This window comes from Coregonus lavaretus (genome assembly GCF_964263955.1).
Source record: "Coregonus lavaretus genome assembly, chromosome: 4".
NCBI lineage: Eukaryota > Metazoa > Chordata > Actinopteri > Salmoniformes > Salmonidae > Coregonus > Coregonus lavaretus.
In genome coordinates, this window is record NC_139991.1 from 65,807,545 (window position 1) to 65,823,020 (window position 15,476).

General features: G+C 46.2%; 1 protein-coding gene across 1 annotated transcript in view; it reads left to right on the top strand.

The window, feature by feature from the left end:
- Positions 1-15,476, top strand: part of ogdhb (oxoglutarate dehydrogenase b) — a gene marked incomplete at its 5' end in the record, with an annotated part of 50,931 nt that overhangs the window by 9,755 nt on the left and 25,700 nt on the right. Inside the window, 2 exons of the mRNA XM_084160431.1 lie at positions 2,568-2,756; positions 2,997-3,090. Coding sequence (XP_084016557.1) covers positions 2,568-2,756; positions 2,997-3,090 — 283 coding nt within the window. The remainder of the gene's footprint in view (positions 1-2,567; positions 2,757-2,996; positions 3,091-15,476) is intronic.

Genomic DNA, 15,476 nt, shown 5'->3' on the forward strand with positions numbered 1-15,476 from the left:
AAAAACTCAACTTGTCGTGTTTGGAGGACAAAGAATGCTGAGTTGCATCCAAAGAACACCATACCTACTGTGAAGCATGGGGGTGGAAACATCATGCTTTGGGGCTGTTTTTCTGCAAAGGGACCAGGACGACTGATCCGTGTAAAGGAAAGAATGAATGGGGCCATGTATCGTGAGATTTTGAGTGAAAACCTCCTTCCATCAGCAAGGGCATTGAAGATGAAACGTGGCTGGGTCTTTCAGCATGACAATGATCCCAAACACACCGCCCGGGCAACGAAGGAGTGGCTTCGTAAGAAGCATTTCAAGGTCCTGGAGTGGCCTAGCCAGTCTCCAGATCTCAACCCCATAGAAAATCTTTGGAGGGAGTTGAAAGTCTGTGATGCCCAGCGACTGCCCCAAAACATCACTGCTCTAGAGGAGATCTGCATGGAGGAATGGGCCAAAATACCAGCAACAGTGTGTGAAAACCTTGTGAAGACTTACAGAAAACGTTTGACCTGTGTCATTGCCAACAAAGGGTATATAACAAAGTATTGAGAAACTTTTGTTATTGACCAAATACTTATTTTCCACCATAATTTGCAAATAAATTCATTAAAAATCCTACAATGTGATTTTCTGGATTTATTTTCCTCATTTTGTCTGTCATAGTTGACGTGTACCTATGATGAAAATTACAGGCCTCTCATCTTTTTAAGTGGGAGAACTTGCAAAATTGGTGGCTGACTAAATACTTTTTTCCCCCAATGTATTTGTCACATGCGCCGAAAAAGGTGTAGACCTTACCGTGAAATGCTTACAAGCCCTTAACCAACAATGCAGTTTCAAGATAAATAAGTTAAGAAAATATTTACTAAATAAACTAAAGTAAAAAGAAAGTAACACAATAAAATAACGAGGCTATATACAGGGGGTACCGGTACCAAGTCAATGTGCGGGGGTACAGGTTGTCGAGGAAATTGAGGTAATATGTACATGTAGGTAGGGGTAAAGTGACTATGCATCGATAATAAACAGCAAGTAGCAGTAGCGTAAAATATGGGGGTCAGTGCAAGTAGTCCGGGTAGCCATTTCATTAACTGTTCAGCAGTGTTATGGCTCAGGGGTAGAAGCTGTTATGGAGCCTTTTGGACCTAGACTTGGCGCTCCGGTACCGATTGCCATGCGGTAGCAGAGAGAACAGTCTATGACTAGGGGTGGCTGGAGTCTTTGACAATTTCTAGGGTCTTCCTCTGACACCGCCTGGTAAAGAGGTCCTGGATGGCAAGAAGCTTGGCCCAAGTGATGTACTGGGCCATACACACTACCCTCTGTAGCGCCTTGCGGTCGGATGCCGAGCAGCTGCCATACCAGGCGGTGATGCAACAAGTCAGGATGCTCTCGATGGTGCAGCTGTAGAGCTTTTTGAGGATCTGAGGACCCATGCCAATTATTTTCAGTCTCCTGAGGGGGAATAGGCGTTGTCGTGTCCTCTTCAAGACTGTCTTGGTGTGTTTGGACCATGCTAGTTTGTTGGTGATGTGGACACCAAGGAACATGAAGCTCTCAACCTGCTCCACTACAGCCCTGTCGATGTGAATGGGGGCGTTCTCGGCCCTCCTTTTCCTGTAGTCCACGATCATCTCCTTTGTCTTAATCACGTTGAGGGAGAGGTTGTTGTCCTGGCACCACACTGCCAGGTCTCTGACCTCCTCCCTATAGGCTCTCATCATTGTCGGTGATCAGCCCTACCACCGTTGTGTCATCTGCAAACTTAATGATGGTGTTGGAGTCATGCTTGGCCACGCAGTCATGGGTGAACAGGGAGTACAGGAGGGGACTAAGCACGCACCCCTGAGGGTCCCCGTGTTAAGGATCAGCGTGTCAGATGTGTTGTTGCCTACCGTCACCACCTGGGAGCGGCCCATCAGGAACTCCAGGATCCAGTTGCAGAGGGAGATGTTTAGTCCCAGGGTCCTTAGCTTAGTGATGAGCTTTGAGGCCACTATGGTGTTGAACGCTGAGCTGTAGTCAATGAATAGCATTCTCACGTAGCTGTTCCTTTTGTCCAGATGGGAAAGGGCAGTGTGGAGTGCAATAGAGATTGCATCATCTGTGGATCTGTTGGGACGGTATGCGAATTGGAGTGGGCCTAAGGTTTCTGGGATGATGGTGTTGATGTGAGCCATGACCAACCTTTCAAAGCACTTCATGGCTACAGACATGAGTGCTACAGGTTAGTAGTCATTTAGGCAGGTTACCTTGGTGTTCTTGGGCACAGGGACTATGGTGGTCTGCTTGAAACATGTAGGTAATACAGACCCGGTCAGGGACAGGTTGAAAATGACAGTGAAGACACTTGCCAGTTGGTCAGCGCATGCTCTCTGTTTTAAAATGTATTCCAAAGGAACAAGAGTAATTCATAGGTTATTACTGTATAAATACAACTTAACCATGTCATTTCTTGGTGAATACCTGGCATACCTGGATTGATGGATTTCTAACCAAGCTGCAGTATGTTTCTCCCTCCCTCTCCTCCGCCCCCTCTCTGTCCTCCCTCTCTTCTATTTGTTCTCTCTCTGTAGTCGTGGGATATTTTCTTCCGGAATGCCAATGCTGGGGCGCCACCAGGCGCAGCCTATCAGAGCCCTCCTCCTCTGGGTGGTGCTGCTCTGGGATTGGCCAACGCCCAGGCGATGGTTGGAGCTCAACCTAACATGGAGAAGCTAGTGGAGGACCATCTGGCTGTACAGTCACTCGTACGATCATACCAGGTACTGTACACACACACACACACACACACACACACGGTCTGTTTCCACAACAGGGTCTTGAGGTCAGGGCATCAGGTTCATATCATTGTGGGTGAAGCTTATTGCTTGTCAAAAGAAATTGAACAAAAGCTAGATGGTGTGAACTGTTGTTTGTGATGGAGGTAATTGAACATGAGGATTCATTACTGACTTGTTAACACACACACACACACTGAGTGTGGTTGCCCTGTTTATGTCTAGGTGCGGGGGCATCACATAGCCAAGCTGGACCCTCTGGACATCAGTGTGATAGACTTTGATGAGGCCCCAGTAATGCTGGGCTTGAAGAAAGTTGGTGAGAAATGTGCGCCTTGCCTCGCTGCTGTGTGGCGCCAACTGTGATTCATCTTTCTGATTGTCTTTCTTTCTTTATTTTTCCTCTGTCTTCTCCCTTCCTTTCTTTAAAAAAAATATTTTAATATATTTTTGTTTATTTATTTTGTCTTTCACCTCTTTCTGTTTCCTCCCTCCCCTCTGCTCTCTTTTTCTGTTTAGTTTTTTAAAAATATTTTTTATTTTATTTGATGCCCCCCTTTTCTTGGACCTGCCCCTCCTGCCCCCTGTAGATTTGAGGTCACCACGTGGCACAGCTGGACCCTCTGGGCATCTTGGCTGGCATCGACTCGGGTCCTCCCTCCTCTGACATCATCACCTCCAATGACAAATTGGGTGAGGAGAGGAGGGGTTAAGGGGGTAACGGAGACTGACAGGTTTTAGGCCTCAAATATGGTCTGTCACCACATCTCTAACCCTAACCCCACACCCCCATCCTCACCCTCCACATGGTTAAACCCACCTGTCACCCAACTATGTAATTCCCTTAGCCTGTACTATAGCATACATGCTGCTACTTATAGCAGCTAGCCAAACTACATATATGGCTGTGCTAGTGTTGCATATGCCATGGATAAATATCACGTGCTGACATTTTGTTTCAGTCATTCTCAGTCACGTTTAAGGAACAGAGAGTCAGATTGTCGTACTGTTAAACAATGGGATCTAGTAATCTCTCCAGACATACTGTTATCTAATCACTCCTTCTTCCTGCCTGGGTAATCTCTAGGTAATGATCTCTTACAATACACATACAGATGTCGGATCTTAATTTGTCCTATATTGTCACAGCAAAATAATCCTGCAGCAACAGGATTTGAACGATAAGTCTATAATGTTGCTTGATCGGTGGTTAGGCTATTAGCTGTCAATACTGTTAATATAACTGTGTGTTAGTATGGGTTTTCAGTGAATTTATGTAAATCACGAAGCTCATCTGCATTTCCTTTGGGGCAGGAAAATTCTCAGCAACAAAAGAGTGATCAAATTAAGATCCCACATTTGTAAAACACTAATATTTCACTGTATCCATATAGATGCTAGAGATGAGAGAAGAGAAGATAAGGGTGATGGTCACTTGAACCCTTTGAGGACGGAATGTTTTCGGGGACGTCATCATTCCCAGTGTTCTGTTCTGGAATTCTCTAGTGGAATTCCCCCATTGTGATGTCATCATGCAGTCTGTCAGAACGTTCCAGATGGAAATGTGTGTTTCCCCACCCCCACATCCCATGTAGGTTTAACTGTATGGGGGACTGGGGGTTAAAAGGTCTGACAATATCATGATGATGTAGGGAACTGGTCTTATTGTGCACCTGCTTTCTCACAAGGCCTTCACGTAGAACAACGCGTCATTGTCAGCACGTTATTCTAGTGTTGTTCACATAAGCAACGATAGGGAAGGCAGCGAAAGGGTGTGTGCTTGTGTGTTTGTGTGTGTGCGCGCGCCCATGTGGGTGTGTACTGTCTGCATATGCGCATGTGTGCGTATGAGTGTGCACTGAAAGGGTTACAGAGTTCAAAAAGGAGTGACGACATGGAATGTACAGATAGCCTATGTGGTGTTAGGGTCAAAGAGTTCTCTTCTGCCCTTTGGTTCTGTGTGGCTCAAACTGTTATTGTTGAGCTTCAGTAGACAGACTGATTGACTGGCTGGTTGACTGGCTGTCACTTTTAGCTGACAGGGCACTCAACACCTTTGAGAAAATGCTAGGCCGTGTGAAGCAATATCCTGGTTTGTGTGTTTAAGAGACATCTGTGGGTGTGCACAAGAATATGTGTCTTGATTGTGTGTGTGCGTGCGTGTGCGCGTCACTAACCTGTGTGTGTGTGTGTGTGTGTGTGTGTACGTTTCACTAACCCATATGTATGTGTATCTCTCACTCTGTGTCCCCCAGACATCTCTGGGTATAAAGAGTGTCTGTGTAATCTCACAGCTGGAGGTATGGACACACCCCCTAGACTACAAAACCCAGGATCCTATGCTCTTAGTATAATTCCTCTTTAGCTCCACTACAACTCCGCTACTGCTGCAGCCTGATTCCAAACTGTCACCAATCCCCTGTCCCTATGTACTGGTTGATTATGGCCCTAAGACTACACTCTCAGATGGAGAGGCAAGGTCCTAGGGATAAGGCCACAGTATTGGTTTGGAATTGGTCCCATGATTTCTCTGTAGCTTTCTGGTAATGGTTCCTTAGCCCCTCAGATGTGAATGTTGGTAGGATAGTTCCCTTTCAGTCAGTCAACTTCGGTACAACATACTATGGGAAGTCTTGACGACGTACTCACTCAAACTGTCAAAACTACCCCAAAACTTTACACAACGTCAGACACGGACACGAATGATCTGCTTGGCGTGTTAACACACTGGTGGTTTGTTGTAACCGAGTATTGGTGCTAAACCGTGTTATTGGAGGCTGGCATGCTAGTTGGCTTTGGCGTCATATGATTCAGTGTACCAAGTTAGCTAGCTGAATAAACTAAGTTAGAGTCTATTCCTAGAAATATTGAACCGCTGTAGTTTACAACAATTATAATTTGTGGAAGTTGGGAGAGTTATATTTGAGTGTTTCAGTGAAACGTAAGTGAGGGAGGCCCCGCTCTCTCGCTTTCCCAGATGTTTAGTTCATTTCATTCTGATCTCCTTTGCATTATTGTAGCCTTTCTCTGTAGCCTGTCAACTATGTGTCTGTCTATCCCTGTTCTCTCCTCTCTGCACAGGCCATACAAACGCTTCACACCACGTGGCTGTTGCCACTCTAATCTGGTGATCCCTGCGTGCACGACCCACGTGGAGTTCCAGGTCTCTGGCAGCCTCTGGAACTGCCGTTCTGCGGCCAACAAGGCAGAGTTCATCTCAGCCTATGCTACCCTCCAGTCCCTCGACTTCTTGGTGCTGACGGAAACATGGATTACCACAGAAAACACTGCTACTCCTACTGCTCTTTTCTCGTCTAACCATGTGTTCTCGCATACCCAGAGAGCATCTGGTCAGTGCGGCGGTGGCACAGGAATCCTCATCTCTCCAAAGTGGACATTCTCTCATTTTCCCCTGACCCATCTGTCTATCTCCTCATTTGAATTCCATGCTGTCACAGTCACTAGCCCATTCAAGCTTAACATCCTTGTCATTTATCGCCCTCCAGGTTCCCTTGGAGAATTCATCAATGAGCTTGACGCCTTGATAAGTTCCTTTCCTGAGGATGTCTCACCCCTCACAGTTCTGGGTGACTTTAACCTCCCTACGTCTGCCTTTGACTAATTTCTCTCTGCCTCCTTCTTTCCACTCCATTCCTCTTTTGACCTCACCCTCTCACCGTCCCCCCCTACTCACAAGGCAGGCAATACGCTTGACCTCATCTTTACTAGATGCTGCTCTTCTACTAATCTCACTGCAACTCCCCTCCAAGTCTCCGACCACTACTTTGTATCCTTTTCTCTCTCGCTCTCCTCCAACACTACTCACTCTGCCCCTACTCAGATGGTAATGTGCCGTCGCAACCTTCGCTCTCTCTCTCCCGCTACTCTCTCCTCTTCCATCCTATCATCTTTTCCCTCTGCTAAATCCTTCTCCCTCCGATCTCCTGATTCTGCCTCCTCAACCCTCCTCTCCTCCCTTTCTGCATCTTTTGACTCTCTATGTCCCCTATCCTCCCGGCCGGCTCGGTCCTCCCCTCCTGCTCTGTGGCTTGACGACTCATTGCGAGCTCACAGAAGAGGGCTCCGGGCAGCCGAGCGGAAATGGAGGAAAACTAGACTCCCTGCGGACCTGTCATCTTTTCACTCCCTCCTCTCTACATTCTCTTCCTCTGTTTCCGCTGCTAAAGCCACTTCCTACCACTCTAAATTTCAAGCCTCTGCCTCTAACCCTAGGAAGCTCTTTGCCACCTTCTCCTCCCTGCTGAATCCTCCTCCTCCTCCCCCTCCCTCCTCCCTGTCTGTGGATGACTTCGTCAACCATTTTGAAAAGAAGGTTGACGACATCCGATCCTCATATATTAAGTCAAATGACACCGCTGGTCCTGCTCACACTGCCCTACCCTATGCTTTGACTTCTTTCTCCCCTCTCTCTCCGGATGAAATCTTGCGACTTGTGACGGCCGGCCGCCCAACAACCTGCCCGCTTGACCCTATCCCCTCCTCTCTTCTCCAGACCATTTCCGGAGACCTTCTCCCTTACCTCACCTCGCTCATCAACTCATCCTTGACCGCTGGCCATGTCCCTTCCGTCTTCAAGAGAGCGAGAGTTGCACCCCTCCTCAAAAAAACCTACACTCGATCCCTCCGATGTCAACAACTACAGACCAGTATCCCTTCTTTCTTTTCTCTCCAAAACTCTTGAGCGTGCCGTCTCTAGCCAACTCTCCTGCTATCTCTCTCAGAATGACCTTCTTGATCCAAACCAGTCAGGTTTCAAGACTGGTCATTCAACTGAGACTGCTCTTCTCTGTGTCACGGAGGCTCTCCGCACTGCTAAAGCTAACTATCTCTCCTCTGCTCTTATCCTTCTAGACCTATCCGCTGCCTTTGATACTGTGAACCATCAGATCCTCCTCTCCACCCTCTCCGAGTTGGGCATCTCCGGCGCTGCTCACTCTTGGATTGCTTCCTACCTGACAGGTCGCTCCTACCAGGTGGCGTGGCGAGAATCTGTCTCCGCACCACGTGCTCTCACCACTGGTGTCCCCCAGGGCTCAGTTCTAGGCCCTCTCCTATTCTCTCTATACACCAAGTCACTTGGCTCTGTCATATCCTCACATGGTCTCTCCTATCATTGCTACGCAGACGACACACAATTAATTTTCTCCTATCCCCCTTCTGATAACCAGGTGGCGAATCGCATCTCTGCATGTCTGGCAGACATATCAGTGTGGATGTCGGATCACCACCTCAAGCTGAACCTCGGCAAGACTGAGCTGCTCTTCCTCCCTGGGAAGGACTGCCCGCTCCATGATCTCGCCATCACAGTTGACAACTCCATTGTGTCCTCCTCCCAGAGTGCAAAGAGCCTTGGCGTGACCCTGGACAACACCCTGTCGTTCTCTGCTAACATCAAAGCGGTGAGCCGATCCTGCAGGTTCATGCTCTACAACATTCGCAGAGTACGACCCTACCTTACACAGAAAGCGGCACAGGTCCTAATCCAAGCACTTGTCATCTCCCGTCTGGATTACTGCAACTCGCTGTTGGCTGGGCTCCCTGCCTGTGCCATTAAACCCCTACAACTTATCCAGAACGCCGCAGCCCGTCTGGTGTTCGACCTTCCCAAGTTCTCTCATGTCACCCCGCTCCTCCGCACACTCCACTGGCTTCCAGTTGAGGCTCGCATCTACTACAAGTCCATGGTGCTTGCCTACAGAGCTGTGAGGGGAACGGCACCTCCTTACCTTCAGGCTCTGATCAGACCCTACACCCAAACGAGGGCACTACGTTCATCCACCTCTGGCCTGCTAGCTCCCCTACCTCTACAGAAGCACAGTTCCCGCTCAGCCCAGTCAAAGCTATTTGCTGCTCTGGCACCCCAATGGTGGAACAAGCTCCCCCACGACGCCAGGACAGCGGAGTCACTGACCACCTTCCGGAGACACTTGAAACCCTACCTCTTTAAGGAATACCTGGAATAGTATAAAGTAATCCTTCTACCCCCCCCCCCCTCCCCCCATTAAAAAAGTTGAATGCACCAATTTGTAAGTCGCTGTGGATAAGAGCGTCTGCTAAATTATGTAAATGTAAGTCGCACTCTTGCAACTTCGGTTGAAGGATCTACAATCACGCCTGACAAGGCCAATGAAATCTATGCCACCAGGAAGCCCTGCCTTCCAAAGGTGATAAGTGTGAGGCTCGGATTCATTTCTTCAATTATTCCCCTCTTCACCTCGGTGTGAACAGGAACGATTCATGCTACTAAAACAATTTGAACATGAGACTGTCTTAAGCGCACCAAATGTGGCTACAAGCCCCACTCTGTTGATCTACGTGCGTGTGTGCATGTGGGTGGAGTCTGTTTTTGGGGCAGCGGACTCTTTTCGTTGTGTTCCACCCAGAGACGAAGTCCGCCTTGTGTAGTGTATATCCACTAGGGTGCTTGGGGAGCCAGAGTAGCTTACCAAGCAAGAGGGGCCCAGGCACTCTTTCTGACTCTAGCTAGTGACGACATTTGAACTTCCGGAGTTAATGCCTGTTTAATAATACTAGCTAGCTAGCTAGCTGCATGTCAGGCTAGTCTGGTGCTCCATGCTTTATGACGCTACATTTTAGCCCCAGAAGCAGAAGCAAACATGTCTCCCTATGAACTGCAATTGCTAGAGCTTGAACAGCAAGAGCTTGAACTGCTCTTACTACTCAGGAGGAGAAGTAGAAAAAGCCTGAGAAAATGGAAAGTTCGTCCACTGAACACTACAAAAGGGGACGATGGAGAATACACGTCCCTTGTCCAACCTATGCGAAGCATTGACGAGGAAAGACATTTTCAATACTTTCGGATGCCGGTTGCCAGATTTGACGACTTTCTTCAGCAGCTTGCCCCTCACATTTCACACGAGAACACTCACAGCTGCAGAAAGGCCGTCTGTGACCCTTCGGTTTTTGGCGAATGGCAGCACACAGGAAAGTATCGCTGCAAGTTATAAGGTAGGAATCTCTACAGTTTGTGCCATCGTCACGGAAGTGTGCCAGGCTATCTTGTAGGATTTTGTTGCTTATCCCTCCGTGGAAAAATGAGCTTCACCATGATCGACGTGGGTGCATATGGTCAGGAGGGAGATGCGGGAATCTTCTCACGAATCAAGTTCAGCTCCCAACTCATTGCAGGCCAGCTGCCGCTACCAAGGCTGGAGTGCTTGCCAGGGACCCAAACACAGAGCCCATATGTCTTCATGGGAGATGAGACATTCCATCTGAAGGTAAACCTGATGTGACCATATCCAGGTAAGATACGCTAAATACATGTGACTATACATATAATGTGAAAATTATACCAATATAAATGTAATTATGTAGCTCACATAAAAGTGATCTGGCATCCCAGTAAGAGGCCTTTGTCCGTTTATTGACCACTCCACACCCACTGGGGACCTGCGTCCAGGAGAGTGGAGACAGGTAATACAAGGGGATATCAGCTTCCTGGTCCTAAGAAACATGTCGGCAGACAGGGCAACCAGTTGCTATAGACGTGCATTACAACCTCAAGGACTACTTCCTCACACCAGCTGTGTAAATGTTCCAATTTTGGAAAACGTGCCACATATGTTCTCTTCCTCTGGTTAATTTTACATTTTACATTTTAGTCATTTAGCAGACGCTCTTATCCAGAGCGACATACAGGAGCAATTAGGGTTAAGTGCCTTGCTCAAGGGCACATCGACAGATTTTCACCTAGTCGGCTCGGGGATTAGAACCAGCGACCTTTCGGTTACTGGCTCAACGCTCTTAACCACTAAGCTACCTGCTGCCCCATGACTGTTTATACACTGAAAATTGAGTTGCACCCCATTTTGCCCTCAGAACAGCCTCAATTCGTCAGGGCATGGACTCTACAAGGTGTCGAAAGCGTTCCAAAGGGATGCTGGCCTATGTTGACTCCAATGCTTCCCACAGTTGTGTCAAGTTGGCTGGATGTCCTTTGGGTGGTAGACTATTCTTGATACACAAGGGAAACTGTTGAGCGTGAAAAACCCAGCAGCGTTGCAGTTCTTGACACACTCAAACTGGTGCACCTGGCACCTACTACCATAACACGTTCAAAGGCTCTTAAATCTTTTGTCTTGTCCATTCACCCTCTGAATGGCACACATACACAATCCATGTCTCAATTGTCTCAAGACAAGTGACATCAATAAGGAATCATAGCTTTCACCTGGATTCACCTGGTCAGTCTATGTCATGGTAAGAGCAGGTGTTCCTAATGTTTTGTACACTCAGTGTATATCATGTTGTGCGCTACACACTTGGTTTTTACATTTGAATTTAGCTGTTTTTCTTATTCAGACTTTACAAATCACAATAAAGACTACCATAATGACAGTAACTTCATCCTTATGTTGTTTTAGTTTGTCATATATTCTTTGGAGGCTAGACCCTCAAGACATTTACCTAACCTTGTGTTGTGTACTGGCCTTTCAATTTTCCTGCTATGGTACATGGGTGGGAAATGGGTGAGAATGGCTGTCCAGCTGTAAACAATAAGGATAGACCCTCTGCATTTACTTAATCAGCATAACACAAGGTTGTACATGGTCATGTGTAGTGGCCTTTCAATGGAGACCTTCCTGCTTTGGTATATGGGTGAGAATGAGTTGTCAGCTGTAGACCATAAGGACAGACCCCCAAGACATTAACCTCATCTACATAGCTCATGTACAAAGCAGTACACGTTTACTGAGTGACTGATTCAGAACAATATATTTTATGCCACAAGTACAAATAACCAGACAAATACATTTGCAGACCTTTTAGATATTTATTTAGGAAAATAGTGCAATGTAAAACACAATGTAATACACAGGTGAAAGGTGTGATGAAAGGGGAAATAACATAAAAAACACAAAGTAAACACCAGTAACATGAATTAGGAAATAAGTAAATATAGAAAACATGCAGCCCCCCAGTAAATTACCCACGACCCTAATGTGTGAATAAGGAAATTACCCACGACCCTAACGTGTGAATAAGGAAATTACCCACGACCCTAACGTGTGAATAAGGAAATTACCCACGACCCTAACGTGTGAATAAGGAAATTACCCACGACCCTAACGTGTGAATAAGGAAATTACCCACGACCCTAACGTGTGAATAAGGAAATTACCCACGACCCTAACGTGTGAATAAGGAAATTACCCACGACCCTAACGTGTGAATAAGGAAATTACCCACGACCCTAACGTGTGAATAAGGAAATTACCCACGACCCTAACGTGTGAATAAGGAAATTACCCACGACCCTAACGTGTGAATAAGGAAAAAGCACACAACATCAGTTTTTGGGGTAAGACGGAGGTCTCTGTCTCACTCGAGAGCAGATAGTGGACACGCAGTGCTGATCGATGGTCCTGTGAAAGTACATCGTCATGCCCCTGACAAACGGGACATATTGATCAGCAGGAATAGACACCATCCATGGTACCATGACGAATACATTGCAAGCTATCTTAAAACATCTCCATGGGCTCCTTTGAGTTCAGTTTCTTACTCAAAATAACTGATTTCATAAACATCTCAATCTAATTAGCACACACACACACACATACACCACAGTGTCTGTTTTCAGATGTTTGAACTAGCCCTGCTAATCATTATGATAACACAGGCACTGAATATTTCCCACTCACAATTTCTCCAAATTCAGAAAAGAGCTGATTTCACATGTTCTAACTACGTCTGCTATACATAAGATCACACACACACACACACTGTATAAAAGGACTCGGATGCATGACAAGAGTACATACCGTATCTGGCAAATTGGTGTCTGTCTGACGATGTTCCATATGAACACTAAGCCAATCCAGTTGTCTGACAATCGGTGGGGAACACACCAACACCAGCTCCCCTCCCCGTCTCCTTCACCCTTTTCAGATTGCCAACATACCGGTCCCGAATCTTTCTCCATGTTTCTTTGATATCAATATCGGTGTAAACATTTTGTGATATCTCCCTCCAGCTGTTGTCTTTTGGCGTGCTTATCCGAATAGAACCGCATTGAAGGGTTGTAGAGGTTATCGTATTGTCTCACCAGCTCTTGTGGCTCCCCGTTGGACCAGGCAGACTTGGTTTGCAGAGATCATTCGCCTTTTAGGCGGGGACTCATGGCAACTCCAGTTGAGCAGGGACCTGTTGTCCCAGGCGCACGGAAAGGTTTGGCAAACGATGCCGGATATTTAGGACTTCCGGTTCAGTGCTCTGTGAGGGACATCCTTATGTTCCTACTGGAGCTTTTCGAGCAGGGGCGGGCATTTTCCACGTTAAAAGTGTACATGGCGACGGGTGCGGTTTCAACATGGCCACGTAAAGACGTGTTCCGAGGCCTCTCCACTAAGGGTTGATACTTTTACGTTTTAACCTTTTATCTATCAAAACGAGAACACACTTTGCACACCTACATTTGGGTGGCATTCTTGGATATGTTTGGAACCGGGAAAACGAGACGAAACGGTAAACAAGAAGACACGACAAAGACTAGCAACAATGGCGGATGCTAACGTTATGGAGATGCTAGTCACCTTCCGCGCAGAAATGGCTACACTACACTCTGATTTCATGACCGAACTTCGTACCTCTGTGTCAAGTCTACGAGCTGAAATTACGACAGAAATCCAGTCAACTATGACGACACTACAAACAACTATCACGACACAAACCCAAAAAATAAAGGATATGGAAACGCCATTGACCGACATCGATAAATGGCTTACCGAATTGGAGACCAAAAACGACGAGCTTACCTCCGAGGACGTGAAGCTAAAGGTTAGTCTAGATTAACAGGAAAACCGTTCCCGGAGACAGAACATACATGTGGTCGGAAACCCAGAAGGGACGGAAGGGTGCAATCCTACCAAGTTCATAGCCTCTTTCCTGCAAGACGTCCTCGGCGGAGAGACGTTTGACAGGCCCCCAGTCATCGACAGGGCGCATCAAACTCTAGCGGCAAAACCACAGCCCGGTCGCCCTCCCAGAGCAATGCTGGTCCGCCTACATTACTTCCAGACCAAAGAGAAAATTATTCGGACCTCCCGCGAAAAGGACAGCTGAACTACAAGCATCAGTTGTCAGAGCAGCTTACCGATCACTGCACCTGTACACAGCCCATCTGTAATTAGCCCACCCAACTACCTCATCCCCATATTGTTATTTATTTTGCTCATTTGCACCCCAGTATCTCTATTTGCACATCTATCATTCCAGTGTTAATACTAAATTGTAATTATTTTGCACTATGGCCTATTTATTGCCTTACCTCCATAACTTACTACATTTGCACACACTGTATATAGATTTTCTATTGTGTTTTTGACTGTACGTTTTGTTTATCCCATATGTAACTCTGTGTTGTTGTTTTTATCGCACTGCTTTGCTTTATCTTGGCCAGGTCGCAGTTGTAAATGAGAACTTGTTCTCAACTGGCTTACCTGGTTAAATAAAGGTGAAATAAAAATAAAATAAAAAGCGGATCCATATCTTCCCAGATTACTCGGCAGACCTGGCAAGACGCAGCGCTGGATACGAAGATGTGAAAGCCCACCTTCACAAGGCAGGAGTCAGATTTGGCCTGATACACCCAGCTAAACTGAGGATTACTTTCCAGGGGGCTAGCCACACATTTGACGACCCTCAGTCTGCACTCACCTTCTACCGGGACAATATCCACTCAACAGCGGCACAGAACCCAGATCTGTGAAGGCTGCTAGTTATGTTATTAGGGTGCACACATGGTCAGTTTATGGACGTGAACGTGAGTACATTTTATTTGCCCTATTTGGGCAGTCCATGCACCGCATATAGATGGCTAACTACCTCGGGATGGAACTGTCTACCATGCCATGGTATACAAAGTAATTGTTAATAAGCATTATGGTGTAATATAACTAAGCTTTTCATTTATAGAACTGAGTTTCTTTTTCATTTTTTCATGAATGAATAAGCCAAATGACGTTCCTGTTAATTTGCTACTTTAGTTGGGCCTCAAGGTAGGCAAAGGAGCGTAATTACTAGGCTATATTCATTTACTTTAGACCCACAATTTTAATTTTTTATTATATAGGCTAGGCTACATGTGACTGTATGGTGTGTGTGTTCAGGCACGTAATTATTTTGCACTATTATTTTTATTTTGAGTGCAAAAGTGATAATGCTTAGGACAATTTAAAAGATTAGGTTATTCATTTTTCATCCACATGTCCATAGATCTATGTTAATTCACATTTATTCAACATAGGACATAGTGAAACATTTATTTTTTTTTCTTCTTAAAAACCCTTAGTGGGCTTCCTGTTAGTAACTTGACAGAAAACAGGGTAGGTACTGTTTTTGGGTTCTGTCGTTTCATTTGGGGACTCGGCAGTGGGGTTTTTTATTTTAGGGTTACACAAACATCAATATTATGTATGTTTTTTGTGATGCACTACTCAGTATGGGTGAAGTTATTCTTTAATATTACTGTAACATAAACAGTTCATTTAAAGCAGTCTCCTGGAATGTTCGGGGCAGTGGGCATGTGGTCAAGAGGAAGAAAATTCTAACGTTCTTAAAAAAGGAAAGGGTTTCAATTGCTATGCTACAGGAGACCCATTTATCTTCAACAGAACATGCTAAGCTGAAGCGGGACTGGGTGGACCAGGTGTACTTTTC